General features: G+C 45.6%; 1 protein-coding gene across 4 annotated transcripts in view; it reads left to right on the forward strand.

Moving 5' to 3' along the window:
• VAC14 (VAC14 component of PIKFYVE complex) overlaps positions 1–21,127 on the forward strand; it is a 1,500,963-nt gene that overhangs the window by 372,178 nt on the left and 1,107,658 nt on the right. For all 4 annotated transcript variants that reach the window (XM_085639779.1, XM_085639781.1, XM_085639778.1 and 1 more), the window contains exon 10: positions 5,871–6,035. In XM_085639779.1, coding sequence (XP_085495905.1) covers positions 5,871–6,035 — 165 coding nt within the window. The remainder of the gene's footprint in view (positions 1–5,870; positions 6,036–21,127) is intronic.

Consider the following 21,127-nt stretch of genomic DNA (forward strand, 5'->3'; position numbering starts at 1 on the left):
ATTGGCAAAGCCAATAGGTCTAACATTCACCTCCGCAAGCATGCAATGTGTTTTGTGATTTATTTTTATTTTAAGACAATCACTAACCTATTTCTGACGAGCCCTATAGCTTAAATGATGCACCATTTTGACAGCTCTCATCTACATGGTCTCTAGTCTGTGTGCTTCCTTTGTAGGAGTTGTTTACATCAATGGTCCCCGTGCCTATATTTAGGCGTCACTAATGATGCTTAGCACCCGTTGCCCTCTTTACCTTCTCCCTGTGCATCTAACATCCCTCGTGATCTCCACATACATTTGTCACATTAGCTATTCCCATAAATCTTTAACAAACTCTCAAACAGAGAAACAGCAAGCATTGGCATAGCCAATAGGTCTCGCCTTTGGGACCTTATAAGTGTTTACCCATGCAGCAGTTAATGTTGCTGCAGTAAGGACATTGTGCTGCATAACTAAATACTAATAAGGTGCCAAAGGCGGGACCTATTGGCTATGCCATTGCTTGTTAACTATGGGAACAAAAGCATTCGCCACAATGAGTTTACCAATTGTAACACGACAAACGTTATATCATGTGCCCCTGCAACTTGCCCCTGCAACGTAGCGTATGTTGGTAAGACAACACAACAAGTAAAGAAACGGATCACACAGCACAAATTCCGAATAAAATGCAAAGTGCTGAATGCACCATGGTTTAACATTACCTTCAGAAGGATCATGGCCCGAATGAGAAACAGTGGACAATCCTGAAACATGTCAAAGGTAAAGATATAGATAGGCTGTTGGTCCGCTTTGGAGCAAAATTAATATTGAAGCTGGGGACAACCGACTACGGGCTGAACAAAATGACGGAAATCATGCATTGCTGCTAAAAAAACTCAACCATTTCCAAAGTTCCGTGAGCCAATACATCCAGTGATGAGATTAACATGACAACAGTTTTTTTTTAATTAGAAAAAGTGATCTTACACACAATTCCCTTCTTGTCCCACTAAGAAATAGAAGCCTTCACTCTCCGACCAGTACACAATTATGACTTACATCAAGGTTATAGACCTAGACATGCGGCTATCTCGATGGCAACAACTGACATAGGCTGAAAGAGACGACGGAAAACACGCATGGCTGCTAACTAATTCAACCATCCCAATAGTTGTGCGAGTTTAACCTTCCAACCTTAAGAAAAACGAGATCTTCATGTGCACAAAAAGTGACTGCACACAGTTCCCTCCCGCTGTTGTGTGTAGATTTAGATTCCGTATATAGGTTTCCCGATGTATGCCCTCATATAGGTACAATTCATATTGCCCTTATTTAGGCATAGAAAATCCAGCCCTTATTTAGGCATCGTCCATACTAACCACATACCGGCATGGCCACCTACATCCGTCAATCCACGTCACAACGAGTTCTTGGAAACCAGACTCTTAAGCCTTTAGGAATTTCCCTTGCTTGGATATTAATTTCTCCAAGAACTCATTTATTATGCATGAACATCTATTCCTTAGGGGTTCATTCATGACGTTCCGATGCCCAACTTTTACGTCAGTACATGCATTCCTAAACACCTTCAAGGTATTAATATACCTGCACTTGCCCTGGCAAACCACGGTTCCGGTACGGTCCAGTTCCACTGCCTACTTGCGGTTCGCCACGGCAAGTTCGGAAGGAGATCGAGTTCCAGCCTGATGCACTGACCAGACGCTGTCATCCTCCTCGCAGAGAATCCAGCTCCAGTGTTTCTGACTCCCCTTGCGAGGTGTTAGATATCGAGTCCCGGAAAGAGATTCCAACCTCGCACATTCTAAGGTATGGAGCAGACTTGAACTTAGAGAAACTTTTGGCAACTCTTGGCAAAACTAAAACTATAGCTAGCTATATTTTAGAAAACAGCACCTACTTCTTACCTCGTACTACACTTAGGTTAGGTACACTGGGGTAGAACAATTTAGAACAATTTAGAAGCATCAGATGAGTATTCACATTTTAGCCTGTGTTATTTATGTATGTATTTTAATTAAAATGTCATAGCTACAAACCATGCTATTGCAGTATTATTTTATCTTACTGCTAACTCTGTACATATTGTTTTAAGATTGTAGCAGTTCATATCGCTTGCACGAGAAATAAGACTGTTCAATAAACCCTTTTTATTGAAACACCCGTCTCTCTATTTCTATGCAACTCTGTAGAAACGAAGCATGCACGATTGACTGAGTGAAACTGTTATCTATTGTTTCCATGGTTCTGAGATTGTTCCGACTCTAAGGGAAACAAATTTGTCATGTTTATGCGGTTGTCAGAAACGAATCCCTTTTTGTTTATTCAAGAAGTTTCTAGTGACCTCTGAGTTAGCTGGCACACACAAGTAATTAAGTTTAATGTACTCGATAGAGACATACTGACCTCAGTCCTATGCCAAAACTATGGTGTATATTATTCCAATGTGCAGAGCCTATCGGGGATATAGGAACTACACTACACCGCAGTACCTCCAAAAAGTAGAAGCAAACCATCTTAAATTATCGCAAAAACAATCCATTAAAACAGGCGCAATCCATACCCAACACAGCGTTGGCATTGCCATAACTACGAATCATGAAGCGATAACAAGATTGACAGGATGTTGTGCCTTCAAATCTGGAAGTCAGGCAGAAAGAACCATACATCTGACATGATCCCTCGCGTAGACGCGATGACGTCCGAGTATGCCCGCGTCTAGGATTTGTACCCGGAACTGGCTGCCTATCCAACAACGCTTTCGGCAAAACTGACGAAGAAGACGCGGAGGCGAACAAAGGGAACTACTGAAACAGGACTCAAAAATTGAAAGGTAATTCACCATATGTGGCACCGAAGGACCCAGCAATCCATTGATAGACCATGGAGCAACTACATGCCCGAGCACAAACAGCACGTATAACGGACTTAGACCCTAAAACCCGGCATGAACTAACCTACAGCTAAGCACCAGACCGTAACGGGGGTCATCCTAGCCTTGCAAGTAATGTCGGTAAATGCACCTGGGAAAAGACCATAGGCACCCCCAAATTTTCACTCTGCATGAGCCCAGCTTTCATGCACAGCTTAACGGCCATATGTTCAAGTGACAAAATGCCCCCAAACGTCTCAAATTACTCCCACCACAACATCTCCCCTTAATGTCTTTCAGAAACTTTCACAACAAATCAGAAGAGAAGTTTCAAGAACTCAAAGAGGCGCCACACGCCAAAGAGCAGGAAACCAGTTCACTCCAACTGATGACACGCATTAAGTATGGGTAACCCCTAAAATTGGCTTATATACATGTGATTCAACGGTGTTATATCAAATATCCCCTAATCACTGCTAAACTAACTCCCCCCCCCCCCCCCCCCTTTCCCCACCACAGAGTCCTACACTGAATTTCCCAGCCTTGAGGAAGACCTGCTGAAAATTCTCTTGGTCCCTACACAAAGGTCGAAACGCATCGGCACCCCCTCACTGAGGCCAAGGGATTACCTGTTCACAATTTTTCAAACACTGAAATGACTCTGAGATAAGCTGGATTGAGACAGTTTACATGGTTAAGCTTTTGACAGGTTCTCCCTGACCTCTTTACTCAGACCTAGAATTTTTTGTATAAAGGTCGCAGAAATTAACGAGACCCAATACTTTGTAAATATAGTAGGACTGACCAAGTGATTTGGAGCAAGACGATTGAATTTAATGTAACATATGGTTTGTCTTTCTGTCACTGTATATAGATTTGTTTGCACACTGGTCTGTTCAAAAATCCCTTGTCAAGGTTGTATAACTGTGTTGTCGTTGTGAAAACGAAATCAAAAGTAAAAAAACGGTATTGATAAAATTACACTGTGAGTTTTGGTGTCCGCAAACAGATACACGTTGACGGCTCTAATATGTGTTACTGAGAATTAAAATGTATTAAATGTAATTAATTAGACAATCTGGGGTTGTAAATAGATTTCAGCATTCATGGTCCAAGAGGTATTTGTTATCTGTCCTGTTTAATTGATTCCAGCCTCTTGGTCCTTAACCTGATAAATCCCCTTTATGTGACTGAGAAGCTGATTGGCTGCATTTAACATGTGGTCCTTGTTTAAAAAGGACATAGGCTATTTAAAGCATGGCCCAGAGCCATTATAGTCTATGGCATTACTTGCATACCGATTGATTGTTACCGTGGGACTCCCATCTCGACAACGGGAAATTATTTAGTCATGTGAATCTGTGAAAGATACCAATACTGGATAGCTGGAGTTACAGGTGGTAAGTAACTTATTTTCTTCTCTTTGGCTTGGGAGAAAGAGGTGGGCAATGCTAGACTCTCCCTCAGCTCAAAGTCCTTTTGAACCCTCAAGCCCAAAATGAGGTGAGCTTTCTCGTGAAGCCTGCCTGCCCCTCACGCTCCAACCTGATGTGCCAAGAATTAATGACAAATGGTCATCTTTGATTTAAAACATGATGAAGAGAAGGAGGGACCCATCTAGGGGCAGAATTGCATATTGTGCAACCAGAAAATGTGGGATCTATCCCAGCTTCCCCATTTGACCAAGTTGTGTCATCCTAGGCAAATACTTTTTCACCATGCTTCTTTTCTCTTCATTATTCTATGGGAGAGCACCTTGAAATGTGTTAGTTTAGGTTTTCCTCCCTACAAAAACCTCTCTTGTTTGACTTAATAAGCTATAATATGGCTAAGTGTATAATATGAATCTAGGCCACGTATAGGGTCACATAACAACTGACTTATCTCTTAGTTTACTAATGGTATGGTCTTCAGCGTGTGAGGAGGCATGAATGTTTCCAAGTTCATGTTTAAAAACTCACTTTTAATACATGCCACACAATGCACTAATGTAATTTGATGTACAAAGGTGAAACACTTCCGCATGTTAAAGAAATACAGTTTTGGGAATTATGAAGAGACATAGTTTTATATGATCTTTGTTGCACAATTTAAATGCCCAAAAGTTCATGGCTCAGCTTGTGCAAGGGATCTTGGAGACAAACCAGTCCCGTGACTCTGTTTCAGCTCTCCCTGTTAATTTGTTGAAACACCCTCCTCTATTGGGAGAGAAAGAGTAGTTTCCATTCTATGCTTATTGTCAGTGAGGCCACTCCCTTGGCACTAACAAGGCACCAGTTTATGTAGCAGGTTCCTTTTCAACCTTGCTCGAAGACAACCAGTTTATTTCATAAAGAAATCCAAGGAGTGTGCCAGATGTATATTATGATCTTTTCTGCCCTAATTTGTGTTCATTTCCACTGAACTGGACTGTGTACATTAATATTGCTTATATATTCCACTGTAATGGGACCTCTCACTCTGCGTTTATTGTGTTGTATCATAAGTCTGTAAACTACAATATTTATATAGTGTGTGTATAAGTATATAAATACTGTGTATTTTTATATGCATTAACAAACCGCAAGCTAGGTCAATGTAACTTTACACAGCCTTAACACTTAAGTGTACCCAACATGCTTGTACTGCTGTAGTGCAGAGGCTATTAAGTACTGTGGTGTTTAAGTAAAAAATACATATAAAACACTAATCTGAAAATGTTTTAGAGTAGACTATGTCTGTGAAATATTCAGTCAACATCACATATGCCATAGATGAACTGTAGCCCAAATGTTGCTGAAATGATTTCAGTTAAATAGCACACCTAAATAATTTTTCAGGTGGATCGGGCCATATTCCAGCCTGTTTTTTGTGACTCTCGAATTTTTTATACAGACTAAAGGTAAATGTAGAAGCTCCATAAATAGGTCTATATCCTGGGCCTAACAAACTCAATGGCTCTAAAAATTTCCTGGTGTATTACATGATTAGCAAATATTCCTTAACACATTTTGACCAGGTATTAAAGAGGTGGCCAATGTTTGCAACCAGAGTCTGATGAAACTAGTCACTCCTGAGGATGATGAGACGGATGAAGTGAGACAGCCTGCTCTTCTGCCTGAGTCCACAGCTGACGAGTCCAGCGTAAATGAGCCCAATGCGAACAAGAACGCGGACCCTGATGGTGAGCTACTGAATAGTCGGAGTCTATGCCACAGTGTGGTCACACACTCACTGTACACCTAAAATCGTCTGCCACTAAATTGCTTTACCCTTTGCCTCTCACTCATTGTGCCAAATGGTAAAACCATTTACCTTTGTCTGTGCCTACAGTGTTTTAACCAAATGTGAACCATAATATCTAAGTTCCCCTCTGTGAAACACTGAAGGAGTGAAAGCTATTGGGTCTGAGGTGCTTCTATACAAAACATAGTGGGAGCCACTAAAGGAAAGTAGCACGCTGGCTTTATAAGGGGTTAGTGGAGCACTGGAAGCTGTAGACCCAATGTCTGTGAGGAGATGTGGAATCCTAAGAGCCGGTGGCTGTGGACACCTGAAGGAAGGTGGAGTATTGTGTGGCGATGCTGGTTTGACTTTACTATGCAATACTATCACAAACCCCAAAGATCGTCCTTGGATTCACAATAATAAATCCTTAGCTCAGTTATGGTAGTGTGGCAAAGAGCACTCAGGCTTTACTAATGGAACATATGTTAAGCATTTGGAGTAGCAACATGGACGATAAGTAACTGACACAGCTTGAAAGAAATCTAACACCAATCTATAAAAAATAAATCTTATTTTAGACACCAAATCGAAGGGAACCATACATATAACCGGAGTTATAGATTTTGAAGCAATATAAAATCGGTGCAAAATAATACAGTGACACTTTATCATTGCGGTCAGTGGGAAAACCACTAGTGGCAATTGGTCACTTGCAGGTCGAGTTGCATGGAACCCTTGCAGAGTAAAGGTGTTGCGGGTCCTAGGACCAAGGCAAGAAAGTCAGTTCAATTTCACCTGGCCCCTGAAGCCCAGGTGCAGAGTTGTCCTGGCTGGTTCTGGTGCTGAATGGGAGCCGCAGGAGAGTTGCTTTTACCGCTGAAATGGTGCTGCGGGGGAAAAAGATACAAAAACCAGGGCCACTGCTGATGTCGGATGAACGTCAGATAGAGTTCCCTCTAGGTGCAGCAGGGGTCAGTTGCCGGACTGGCGACCAACAAGCCTTGGCAGTGGTAAGTGGAGGAGAAACTTACTCTTGGCGTCCGGTGGTCCCAGGGGACACGATAGCTGCCTGTAACTTCGTGGAAGGCAGGACTACAGTTCCCACAATGCACTAGACCATCTGGATTTGGGCGGTGCCTCAGAGGCCCGATGGCCAGCAATTCTTTGGATCCGGAGCGTTGATTTACCTGCAGTTTCCAGGGGACCAGAACCATTAGTCCAGGTGAGTCTGAGGGTGTTTCGGGCTTCCACTGGGGTCCCTCTGGCTGGGGGAACTGACAGCCTAGGGCGAGGATCGTGGTGTCTGTTCCAGGAGTGTTGCCACAGGGACAGAGCATCCTTCTTTTGCTTTGGTGCAAGTTCTGTTGTCGCCGACTTGGGCCTTTCTTTGTCCTTTTCTATCACTTATAATGTCCATTAATGGTAAAGTGCACTATAGTGTCATATAAGTTTGGGTTTACATGTCCATAACTTTGATATAATGCACCCTGCTTACTGGGATTTAGGAGGGGTGACTGGCATATATAAAAGATACTGCATTGACTTTGCCATACATAATGACGATAAAGTCGAGTTCGAGCAGTTTGCACTGCTCCTGCGGTCTGCAATGTCAGGCCTGCTGTCAGCAGTTTGTGTGCCACTCACGGTGGTACAAACAGTGCTGTAAGTCCTGGGAACCCCTTTACCACCCATACCAAGGGTGCCACTCGTACCATATACTAGGGACTTATAAAGGGATAAAGTACTTGTCAGTTATGATTGCCAATTTACATATAACAGCTTTAGGGAGAGAGCACTGGCACTGGGGCCTGGGCAGCAGCCTCCAGTACACTGTCAGAGTCATAACCATTACCGTAGGAGCACAAAGTGGGGTTGGGGTGTGTGGGAGAGGGGAGTGGGGTGTGGTGGTGGTGGGGGGTGTCCATCACAAAATGGCACTATCCTCAATGATCCACCCCCAGACGAAAGGTGATGAGCAACTAACCTATCCCCTGGTAGTTCTCATCGTCTAAGTGGAAAAACCTGGAAAAGCCGTCTGCATTGGCATGGTCAGTCCCTGGTCTATGTTCCACTGTAAAGTACAATGGACCACCTCAACTGTTAAGGGTTTTCTCCTCTCATCTACATCAGCCATCTGAGAGGCCTGTGGTCGGTTTGAACCTTGAAGTGAGTCCCAAAGAAGTGTTGGTCTCAGCTTCTTCAGGGACCATAGCAAAGGCTTCCCTCTTAATGGCACTCCAACACTGCTCTCTAGGGAGGGGCAACTGGTTGACCCTGGCCCTCATCATTTGTTTGTGACAACACTGCCCCAATCCTATGTTCATTAGAGTCTGTTTGGACAATGAACTATTTTCCATAGTCGGGTGCCTTCAGGACAGGTGCTGAGTCACAGCCTCTTTCAGGGTTTCTAAAGCCTTTTGGCATCCTGTGGTCCAGATGACCTTCTTAGGCTGCAGTCTGTAGATAAATTTAGTCAGTGGGGCCACAATGGTCCCATAACCCTTAACAAATCTTGTGTAGTACCCGAGTCAAGCCAAGGAAGGCCCCTACTTGAGTCTGGGTTTTTGGAGCCTCCCATTCCATAATAGTCTTGATCTTGGGTTGGAGAGGTTGGACGTGGCTGATATAAGAAAACTAGCAGCCGGGTTATAGACAACTGCACCGCCTAGACAAGTCACAGTGACGTATTTAGATATTGCCCACCTCAGATGGCCAGCTGCTATATGACCATAGAAGAAAGAATTTAGCACAGGGGTATGAGAGGCAATATACCATGGCGCGTAAAATATACTATGTACAACAATAACAAAGTAAAAAGTGAGTCCAAGTCGTTGCTTGTATTTTCTAGAGTTGTGTTTTATTCATGATGTTGGTGAGGTTCAATACAGCCAACGCGTTTCGCCCAAGCATGAGCTTCTTCAGGGCAAAGTAAGTGTGAGTTGGAACGTCTGTGATGACAGACAGTAAGACCGATCTGCACTGTGGCTTGGAATATGCAAGGTAGGAAAACCTCTCATAAAAATGTCTTATATGTATCCAAGATGTCGGAGAACAACAAGGGGTGGATTGCCTCCTGTGGATGAATCCTTAATTAAGGAAAAAGTGCTTGTAATAAAGCGTAGTAGTCCGTGTGCGGAAAGCCTCAGCGCCGGTTCTCCAAAGTTCGTGATCGGTGTGCTGCACTTAAGTTGTCCAGAATTCGATTCACGAAACTTTGGAAGGTGCATTGTTCAGTCCAAAGGGCATCAGTCTGAGTTGGAAGAGGCCTCCTTGGATCAAAAATGCTGACCTCTCCGTGCGTGAGGCCTGTCTGCCAGTACCTTGATATTAAATCAAAGGTACTTAAGAATTTGGCTGCATCCAGCTTGTCACTCTGTTAATCTGCTCTTGGGATGGGGTGTGCAGCGGTTTTAGTGACTGCATTTAAACCCCTGTAATCCTCACAGAACCGCATTTCATGTTTCCCACCTTTGGAATGAGGCTTGGGGACCATTGCCACTGGGCAGGTCCAGGGACTGTCAGAGGGTTCAGTCGCTCCTAGTAACTTGCCGACCTCAGTCTTAAATGCAAGCTTTGAGTTAGTCTGACAGTCTGTATATCTTGTTCGTGACAGGGAGGCTGGCACCAGTGTCCACATCATGGGAACACCGTGTTGTCTGGCCAGGGGTCAAAGAGAAGAGCTCAGAATACTGACCTAGGACTTGCCTGCAGTCAGATTGCTGTTGTGCAATGAGAGTGTCAGACATAAGTCCACGCTCAACTGACCCGTCCTGTGGGTTATTGGACGGTAAGTCAGGGAGGGGTCTCTTTCCTCCTTCTGGTGTCCATATTGGCCAACAGCTTGGTCATGACAGCTTTGTCCTGGTGGGGTTTTGGGCGATTGACATGGAGAACTCTATGAGGACTCCTAAGGATGCCTAAGTCTAGCAGGTAGGTGACTTCCCCTTTCTTTTCCAAGAGTGGATAGGGCCCATTCCACTTGTCCTGAGGGCCTTGGGAGCCAAAAGCTCCAACACCCACACCAGCTGACCTGGTTGGTACTCAGCCAGTGCTGACTTCTGGTCACACTAGTGCTTAATAGGCTTCTGGCTGGCAAGTAGTTTCTTATTTGCCTTCTTCGTATACTCAGCCATACGTGAACGCAGGCCTAGTACAAAGCCCACTATTTCCTGCTTGGGGTCTTTCAAAGGTTTCTCCCATCACTATACTCAGAGGACCCATTGGGTGTGGCCAGAGAAGGCAAGCCTAAAGCAGTCTGGCGTCCTCTTTGGCGGTATGTTTGAAAGTCAGGATCCGTTTACGGAGGCCCCTCGTTTCCTCTTGGTTTAGAGATACAGACTCAGTCTCTGCCCACTAATCCCTGTGTCCTGCACTGTGCCACCCCTGTGCATTGTAATTGAGCACCCGGCCAGTAATAGGGTCAGAGCAAGGAAATGATTTACCACCTCTTTAGGATTCCACCGCTTATGGAGCCCAAATTTGCCGCCTTCCATGGTATTGAAATTGTTATAGCCAGTCATCTCACAGAGAATTGTGCAGGTTTCTGCCCCTAAATTCTGCACCATAGTGCACCCTACTGCACTACCAAAATGTGTATTATATCTCCCTAGGGGGCATGGGCAGCGGGGGAAAGTTAGATGACGCTGTAGGATACATCTTATGGATCTGAGTCGGAGTTAAGTAGGCTCTGTGTAGTATTGTACGTACTGAAAGCACCCATTGCGGTAAACCCAGTGGGGTACTCAAGCGTTTTGTCTCACTCTTGCGATAATGGTCTCCCTAGGTCTAGTTCCCATCATTTGCATGGTGCCGCTAAGGAGTCTGAGGATCTAACGGGAATGGCTTTAGTAATCCAGGAGATGATCCGTTGGCCCATTCCCATGCCAAACAGTGTCTGACGTAATGGATGAGTGAGCGGCTCGCTGTGTGTAATCCCCCAGAGGCACTTCAGCTCTTCAGTCAGGCTCCGATGTGTTAGAAATTGTAATTGGCAATCCTTTTATGGTCAGTCAGGACTTCGAAAGGGATCCGGGCTTTATTCTGAAATGGGTCTCCAATGGTGTGAATTTCTGATTCCTTTAATGCCTCTGCAGTATCTCGCCCTGTGGCCTGTTGGAATACACTAAAGGCTTGAAGGGGCATCACAGGAGCAAACGGCCTCGCAGGAGATTCTTAGCGCACTATGGTAACATTTGTGAGTTATGTGGAGTAGCTTATTTGCAGGCTTTGTTAAGTCTTATTTCTGAAGAAATGGCTCCCAAAGAATAGTCCGAACTTTCCTCCCCAATTTTGTTGCCCCCTTCAGACAGGTTCCGGTTTTCAAACCAGTTGGCCGACCCCTGAAATTGCGCCGCTAGGTAATAGTGTTCAAATATTGGAGCGGAGTATCCCATCCGCCAAGGTCGTAATCGGGCCCATTGTAACCTTCATGGTGGTCAGCCTGTGGAATATTCCGTGTGGGAGACATGGATTGGCAAGTTGGCAGAGCAGTAGAGGAGTCCTGGACACATGTAGATTTTTAGAGAGGGCGGCTCAGCCTTGCACCATTTGGGGAAATGTGCACCAAAATGCAATTTGAGTCAGCATTGCTGTCCAATAAGTCTTAGCTGGCATGATATATGTTGATCCCTAGATATATGAATGTAGAGGGTTCCCACTTGATCCTGTGGTAATTAACTGCTGTATTGTGCGGGTGGCAATCAGGTATGTTTTTGGCCCAGTTGACGTCCAGATCCGAGGCAAGCCGTGAAGATCTCCAGAATCTGTGCCACCTCGGTTATCCCTGCTCGGATGTCTCTAATATATATTAAAATATCATCTGCATAAAGCAACACTGCATATGTCTCTCCATCGACTGGGATGCCCCAGTCTCTCCCCGACTGGCTGAGGGATGAACCAAAGGCTCTATTGCTAGGGCAAAGAGTAGTGGCGAGAGTGAACACCCCTGGCATGTACCTCCGGGAAGGGGTCCAAAATTAACAACCAATTTTTACTCTTGCTGTCGGTTTGGTATAAAGAGCTTCATCAATGTAATCATCTCCTGGCCCTCCTTCCTCCTCTGCCCATACCATGCAGTACCCTGAACATATAGTCACAGTCATGCATGTTGAAGGCCTTTTTCAGGTCCAGAACCAAGCAGGCTAAATAAAGCCATCTTCTATCAGTCTGTGTAACCTAAGTATTTAGAGGGAGGTGGTTCTGCGACTATGAATCAGTTTTGGTCGGGGTAAACTAGGGCAGGCATTGCCCGGTAGTAGTCTTGTCACTTCAAATTTGTTTAGTATCTTATAATCACTTCCTAGCATGGCAAGTGGTTGGTAAGAAGTGACCTCAAGTGGATCACCCCCTGGTGTGAGGAGGGAGATCAGAAGGGCCTCGCGCATGTATTGTTGTAGCATTTCTGCATCTTGGGCAGAGCTGTATACCTCCACCAATGTTTGGATTAATAGGTATTTGTAAGCCTTATAAAACTCAATTGCCAAGCCATTTAGGTCCGGGGTTTTGCAATTTGGTGAACCGCGTATGGTGCTATGGGTTTTCTGTTCCGTAATCTGACTATCAAGGAATTCTCTGTTTATGGCAGACACCACCAGCAAAGTAATAGGGTGAAGGAAGTCTGTGGCATGAGGTCGGTGCGATTGGTTTCCTGAGCTATATAACTCACAGTAGTGGGTACAGAATGTCATATGGATGGCTTTTCGGGAGTATGCTATATTAGTCGAGGGAAGACAAAAGTAACCACCCTCACCTGTCCCCTTAAGCTTGTGTTTTAACGTGATATGCATTGTAAGGTATACAATGCAAAGATTCAATAAACTGTGTGACATGACTGTGCGGTCTATAATTTGTCTCATGTGTGCTTGTCTCCTACAGTGGCCTGTTCCAGACCATATAAGGAGACCTCTAGCTGGAGCAGTCCCATCTGAATTGTGTCCTGCATCCCAATGAGGACATGTATGCAATGCCTCTAGACCACTGTTTTGAGTGCTTCCCATTTGATAAGTTGGGTAGAGGCTGTTTTACTATTTTCTGCTATAGTGTGGTCCTCTAAAGTGGTCAGCTGAAGTCGTCCGGTTGGGACTGGTGGGGGGCATCCACCAAAGCGAGGTGTAGTAGTAAGGGATTGTGATCTGAGGCTGTCTTACCTAAATATTCTGCATTTGTTACTTTCATCTACATGGCAGGGTGGCACAGGTAGCGGTCTAGACGAACTTGCAAGACGTGTGTCGGGAGTAGAATGAGCATTCTCTAGCATGCGTCTGGAGAGCTCTCCAGTTATCTACCAGCGACCAATGCGTTAACCATTGTATAAGGTGTTCTGCAGCTCCGGTTATGATTGTTCAAGAAGAGGAGGGTGAGACCTGTCAAGCGCAGTGTATAATATGCAGTTCAAGTTTACACCAATGATCCAGAGGAGTTGAGACCAACAAACCATCTGCACAGACCATTCCGACAGAAATTGTGATTAGCCCTCATTTGGCAAGTAGATACTACCCAGCAGTATTGGAGCACCATCTAGGAGTTACTCTGTAAACGTATAGTGCCACTGCGCATCTGCCAGTACATCGATACACTTGAAGGGCACCATGGGTCTGATCCAAATGAGTGTCCCACTTGCATACTTGCATACCCCGAGTAGTTTGTGCAGTAGCGGTGTCGCCTCCAGTGCCTTTGTAGCTTCTGATCCCCTTCCTTGCAAATGTGATTCTCCTGTAACAAGGTAATGTGTGCCACCCTTCGTTTGAGATATGCATGTACAGTGTCGTTTTTTTTAGCAGTGCCCATGTCCCAGAATTTCCATGTCACTGTTATTTCAGCCATGTTGTGTGGGTATGTGTAACAGTTAAGGGCCCATGGCCCGAATACCCTGGCGATGCAGCTGTGGCCCGACGATACCCATGTTTTAGGTGGTGATCAGGTTGAACAAGAGCAAAGTATTCCCAACTCCCCCATCCCAGGGCAACAGAGCAACATCTGGCTGTCCAAACAATAAAACTGTGGAGCTGAACTCACAGTACGTGGTTCAGCGGGCCCCGAAAGGACCGATAGTGGGGTAAGTACCATTGGACTAACCTAGCTGCAGCTAAGACAGTAGCCTAGTCGAGCATGCCAGTGAAAGGAATGTGTTGGAGGTAAAGATGCACCGAGCTGGCTGTATGTAGGAGCTAAGAACGTTGCCCTAGCTGGCATTATGCATTGAGTGTGCAGTTGTCAGTGGAGCAATGAGTCTCTTGAGTTCAGGAGTTGGCACGCTGTGCTCAGTGCCGATATCCTTCCACAGTGCAGTTGTGCTGCGTATGGCACCCTGGATAACAACTTGTTCGATGGCATCCCACAAAGTGTAGTTTGCCTGCTTTGGGAGGGCTTTAGAGTGATGTGGAGGGAACATCCCTAGTCATTGTCTCAGCGAGCTGCCGCTGCTCTATCCAGTCCCACTCGTCTGCAGGTTCTGTGATGAAATGCGACCTCTGGTCAATGATCACCCATACGTTTGCGGGAAATAACAGCGATTATTTTAGACTAGTGTGTCTTCAGCGGTGCTTAACACTTAGAAATTAGATCTGTTCCGCTGGACTGCGTTAGTGTAATCTGGGAAGATCAGCACATATGCATTGTCAAAGGTTATGCTGCCCGCCCATTGAGTCTTAGTCTCTGTAGTTCAGAATTTTAGCTATATTCGTCCTGGAAGGTCCTCACGGTGGAGGGTGCCTAGAGTGCCCTCCCAACGATAAAGTGGGAAGACAGGCCGGCAGGCAGAGTGTGAGTTGAGAGCCAGGTTTCAATGAATTGGTGGGATCTGTGCCCTATGGCCCCCTCTGGGAGTCCCACAATGCGGACGTTGTTTTGCCACGTGCGCTCCTCTGCAAACTACACTTTACTTTCCAATTAGTGGACCTTGTCTGTGAGGTCGATTATCTGTTTACTGAGGTGTGAGGTAGAAGTGCTAGTATGACCACTTCTGTGATTTTCACTCCGTCTGAGAGCTTGAGCTAATCGTCCCGTAAGAGCTCCAATTCAGTCACCGATGCATTCACCTTGTTGCCCATGTCCGTTCTGGTATCGTCTATTGCTCTAAATATCATGTCCAGGTTCACAGGTGACTGCTCCTGTATGGATTCTGCCTGTGTAGTGGAGCCTTCGGGGCCCTTCAGATGAGGCCTCTACACTGCTTGACAACTCAGTCAGGGCCACCGTGGACAGGAAGGCCTGTCCAGCTCTGTTCTTCCCCATGTTTGGCAGTGTGTCCGTAGAAGGTACTGAAGAACTGAGGGTGGTGGTCTGTCTAGTCTGATGAGTCAATGCTGCTCAGTAGGAGACCCGTCTTAACCCCAGTCATCGATTCTAGCAGTGTACAGCCGGGGAGGCACAAGCAGTCTCCTCTCACCCAACGCCGCTCCAGGGCTCCAGTGCAGGATACTGGTTAGTGATGCACACCTCAGGAGGGACGGGTCCCATCCCTAAGCCAACTGGCTGAATTCTGCTGAAGTATCTTGGGGAGGACTCCCCGGTCTCTGAAGGGTCAGTTCAACCCACGGGGATAAGGGGCTGACAATTCCACACTGTAGTGTCTTTCTCTGCCAGCAGGGCCCCACACCTCATGCTGGCGACCAATCAGGGGCTGCAGGCAGTCCACAATAACCTGCCCTGGGATCCCTCTGTGGGCAAGCGGGTACATGCAATGGCTCACGTCTGTATCAAGAGGGATGATTTACTGCAACCAGTGGGCGGTGCTGGGCAGACAGCCTCTGTATCTCTCAGAAGGGGGAGGTGGCGGGACAGAGGAGCCAGGGTGACCCCACCCATCCATTCCGCCACCTCCCGCCCTCCCGCCAGTCGCCAGGTCTTCGCAGCACTTGTGGCAGCAGTCCCCATTGGGAACGCCTCTGGTGTCTCTTAGCCTTTTCACGGCCCGGTGCTCCTGACCTCCGCCGCGCTGCCTCACCTTTTACCAAAGATGGGGGCGGTCAGAAAGTCGTAATCAGCCATCCACTGTCTAAGGCGCCCCATCTCACCTTGCTCAGGATTTCTAGGCGTCTAAGTTGTCCTTGGCAGCAGAGCGCAACAAAATGGCCACAACTGTCTATTTTAGCCGCAAATCGGCATGCTTCTTCAGGTCCTCGCTATGCGCCCAGTGTGAGCAGGCAGTCTCTGGGCTAGGCTGCAGTTGCTGAGCGTAATCAATTCCTTCTGGATGGCGAAGGATGTACAGGCCTTGGCTGTAGTGTCGCTAAAACGCGTTGGCCATCTTGTGCCTGTTGGCCACGCCTCCTACCAGTCACTATTGGTTGTTGCTGGGTACGCCCTTAAGATGCCCCATATGGCTTTGGGCTTAGATGTGTGTGGTTGTATTGACACGTATGTGTCCATTCTGTTGTTGCATGTTCCAGTGTTTTTAATGCACTCCTGTTTTTGAGTTCGGTACTCATGAAGCAGTGTATAGCGATCCTGCACTTCGCCAACAGCAGCACCATCGCTGTGAATCATCTAGTCCCGCAGTGAATCAGTTTAAAATAACCCAGTATAGCCTTCAGCGGCTTCAGCTCAACTCAACTGCCATTCATACTTGAGAATATTTGAATAATCTTGATCAGTAATCAAAAACTTGAGGACAGGGCCCGGCCAATGGAAAAAACCTGAAGTGGCTTCCCCAATTCGCAAACAGTGATGTGTTTAGAAGGATCTATTATGTGCTGTTCCTCAGAGATAAAATATGCTCTATGCAGAATCGTAGGTAACTTGTACTTATGATTCATGAAGACTTTGTATGCAGCAATATGTTAACTTCGCTTCAGTCAGCTCTTCCCCAATTTCTGATCCTCAGGTCTCCCTGCCATGAGTGGATCTAGCTGTTTTAAGAATAGAAATTAAAGTCTATATAGCCTGGACTCCCACCTAGTGGAATCTGTAGATCTAATCAGCTGTGTTAATGGCATGAATTCAGGCAGTTCCTCAGGGAACCCAGGGAGCTTCTCCCACAGTGTATCTCAATCAAAAACATGTGGACACATCTAAAGGAGTGGTGTCGCATCTGCTCTAGAATTGTTGTAATGTGGGAAATGTCCTTTAAATTTAGAGGTGTTCCAATCCAATGAAGCCCACGCTAGGTAGTGTCTGTTTCACTTTACTTTTTGTAGTGAATAGAAGTGGATTTTGAGCCAGGGATATAGCTGGTGAGTATAGAAACAATATTCCGGATCACATATTTAGAGCTTTACATGCGCAGCAGGTAACTACCACCATAGTTCAATTGCTCTCCGGGTCTCTGCAATGCCTGCGGCAACATAGATTTTAAGGGCTTGCCATGTGTCTATTTTCACTCGGGCGTAAGGTAGGGGACCTGCCCATCCAGATGGTACCAATAATTGGCATAGTGACACTGCATCACTAAGTAATATTGTTTGAGGTCAGACACCTTAAATAGGGTGGCTTCATGACTTCCCAGCTTACCCATGGCAGTCTGTCTGCTTAGACAAGTATTGTAAACAATGATCTAAGGGTTTGAAAGAAAGTCTCATTTAACGAGAGTTGTATGTTCATGAATAGGTATAGGAATTTGGGACGGACCACCATCTTTATGAGTGCCAGCCAGGGCGAGAGGTAACTTTTTCCAGACCTTGATCAGCCATTCAACTGCTGCACCGTAGTTTAATTTTACTAAGGTCTCTGTATCTCAATGTAGTGCTATCTCCAGGTGTTTAACTGATTCTTCTATTCATTTAATCCGATATTCCCATGTGGTTTTAACTTTGGAGTTTGTAATTTGAAACAGCTTGTTGTTATTCCAATTAATAGTTACACCTTAGAATCTGCCAAACCTTATCACCCCCTGTATCACGGGGGAGAGTTTATCTGCCGGTTTACGGACAAACAGCAGAATATCATCCCCACACATAGAGAGGAGTAAGCCTCCTGGTCTGAAGTGTAGGCCTCTGTGTGAGGTGTTCCTGTATTCAGATTCCATTTAAACCGATTACTTGGGTCGCCATTTGGACCATGGGCGCCATCAGTTCTTGATGGCATTGACCAATTGTAAAATTTCATTCAAGTAAACTTGGATAAAAAATCATTATATATTTATTTATTTAGATAGTTTTTTATAGCACAAACTTGACCCTGCGGATATCAGAGCGCTTTACAGATTTACAGGGAGCAACATAGTGATAGCAATAAAATCTGCATCAATGTTTAGGTGTCAACCCGGGAAGGGAGGGAATAGTATACAAGGTTCGTGAAGTAGAGGGGGAAACATCAACAAAAGCCAAAAATAACGTTAAGTAAAAACTATAGGAATAGGCAATGTTAGTAAACGGAAGGATACAGTCCAGACTGAATATGATGAGACCTAGGAGGTCGTCAGTGCCAAAAGTCTAGAGTGTAGTTGAGGAAAGAAGGGTATCCTAGAATCTAGGGAAGGAATTTGTTTACAAGGCGCGCTTTGACTTTATTCATGAAGGAAATAGCTAAGGAATTCATTTTGACTTCAGGTGGCAGGGTGTTCCGAATTCTCGGGGCCATCCCAGAGAAGGATTTGTTGTATGTTTTCTTCTTGTGGAATCTCTGTGGTTTCAAAAGAATGGTGTTGGTGCTTCTGGGGGATCTGGTGCCACCAGAAAGTATGAGCTTTTGAGCAAGAGTATTGGAGTGAAGGGCTTTGAGTGAAGGGCTTTGTGTCATGCAGGCAATTTTTAGCTGAATTCTTGCTTAGTATGGGAGATAGTTGAGGGATTGCAGATCAGAGGTTTTGTGCTTGTTTCTTTTTGAGCCGGTGATAAGTCTTGCAGCAGCACTGAGTGAGGCCCTTAGTGGTGCCAGTTTGGATCTGGGCAAACCAGAGAGGGTTGCACTTCCGTAGCCCAGCCTAGGAATTACTAAGGCTTGCACTGCCTGCTTGAAGTCGTTGAAGAGGAGGAAGGGTTTGAGTTTTCTTAGAGTGTTCATTTGGTGATTCACTCCTTTTGTTGCGGCACTGATGTGCTTCTGCATGTTGAGGTTCGTGTCGATAGTTTTTCCTACAGATCCTGCTGAATTAATGACCTGAGGAATGCAGTTGAAGGCTGTAACTTGTTTCAACCAGTCTTTAATGACAGGTGACTGGTTGGGTGGGGCGATTAGGAGGAATTCATTTTTGTGAGTGTTTAGTATGAGGTGATTGGCTGCAAGCCAATTCTGAATTATCTGTAGAGTTGTGTTGAGGGCGCTGATGTCTTCAAGGGAGGAGACTTTTAAGTATAGTTGGTTACCATCAGCATACATATCAAAGTGGGAATTAGATAAACTCAGAATTTCCATTAGCAGCTCCGTGAACAGGTTGAAAAGAGTGGGCGAGAGAGCGGAGCCCTAAAGGAACACCTAATGTGACCGGAGTGGTCTGTGATAGTGAGTTATTGAACGTATATATATTTTTATGATCATGTGCATGTCAGCCTAAAAAGAGTTACACTTCAGTGTCAGTGCTGGTGGACTAGTATTTTACTTTGCCAATTTTCCTGATCACGTGTGTACATCAGCCTAAAAAGAATTGTACTTCAGTGTCGGTGCTGGCGGACTAGTATTTTACTTTGCCAGTGATTTTTTTTCTTTCTATTCTTTATCTGTTTATTCAGTCCTCCTTATGTGTTTACTGTTTGACTGTTGGTATTTCACAGCATAACAGATGATGTCCATTCTGTATTAAGTTATCAAAAGCTTCAGTATTATACATGTGAATTTGTTGTGAGAAGTTGGCCTGGCATATGCTGTCCACTAGTTATAGTGGGCCCCTTGCACCAGTCCAAACAACCCTCATTGATGATTGGTTTAAAGACAACCTTTATTGAAAGCTATCCTAGTGGTAGCTATGGAGAGCAGCCTTCAGGCTAAGTCTTGAAGGAGTGTAAAGCAGCTTGGTTTACCAGATTATAACCTCTTGAATTACTAAATGAACCACACAAGGTCTATATATAACATATATGTATTTATTTCTAAACACTCTACTAACCTCTTCATGAAGTTAGATAGCAAGGCACACAATAATACAGTTCTAAAATGACAGTAAATAGCACAGTATACAATGGGCCCTAGGGGCGAACCAAACCATATATTAAGAAAGTGGTATAAGAACCACGACTTGACTAGACACAAGGCCTAGAGCCTGTAGAATCACTGGGACCCCAAGGAACCACCCAAGGTAGTGACACAGGGGACCCACAGGGGATGTGTGCAGTGTGAGAACACAGTCGAGAGCTCCGTTAGCTTCTATGGGGAAAGTCGCTGTTGGAATTTTAAAGTTTAAGGACACTGAGAAGAGGATTTTGAGCAAACTCCTTTAGACTTTGGGGGTTCTAGGGCCAGCACCCACGGGAGCACCGTAGTACTTGAGTTACCTCACCCAGGGAAGCCGGGTGCATAGGTGTCAAATGGTGTCGGGTCGCGTCGTCGTTTTCAATGGCGACCTGCTGCAAAGTGCTGCTGCCGAGAAGAGTGTCCGGTGTGATCTAAGCCTGTATCGAAGATTAGAAGAACCTGAAAGCAGAGGGGGCAGAGTCTGGGTCACTTGCCAGTGACCAGGGGCACGTTAGACGAATGCCCACCGATGTCGGGTGTTTCAGGTGAAAAGAGGTGAAGCTTGACTCTGCAGCCACGAGGACCAGGAGGCGTCGAGGACGACCAGGAGCTGGATTCGAGCTGGCCCTAAGTGGGATGGGTATTCCCAGACGTGGGACCCGTGCTCACTACGCCACTGGAGTCAAGCTATCCTGGCTGATGACGGCTGATAGCCAGAAACCGGTCCTAGGATGCTTGATTCCGGTCCAGAGAAGACATAGCTTGGTAGTTCGGGCTGGACTGTTCCCATGAGGCACAGGGTCAAGACTGATTTGCATATGGCCATGTCTAAACTGGGGTGGTGTAGTGGGCAAAAGAACGATGGATTTAACCCAGATCTCTTGACTGGGGGAGAATGTCTGCATTGTCAGCATTCCGTCCATCATTTGTTTGTTGTAACGCTTTTCGCCCTAAGTGGGATGGGTATTCCCAGACGTGGGACCCGTGCTCACTACGCCACTGGAG

This window comes from Triturus cristatus, chromosome 12 (genome assembly GCF_964204655.1).
Source record: "Triturus cristatus chromosome 12, aTriCri1.1, whole genome shotgun sequence".
In the NCBI taxonomy this organism is placed as follows: Eukaryota; Metazoa; Chordata; class Amphibia; order Caudata; family Salamandridae; genus Triturus; species Triturus cristatus.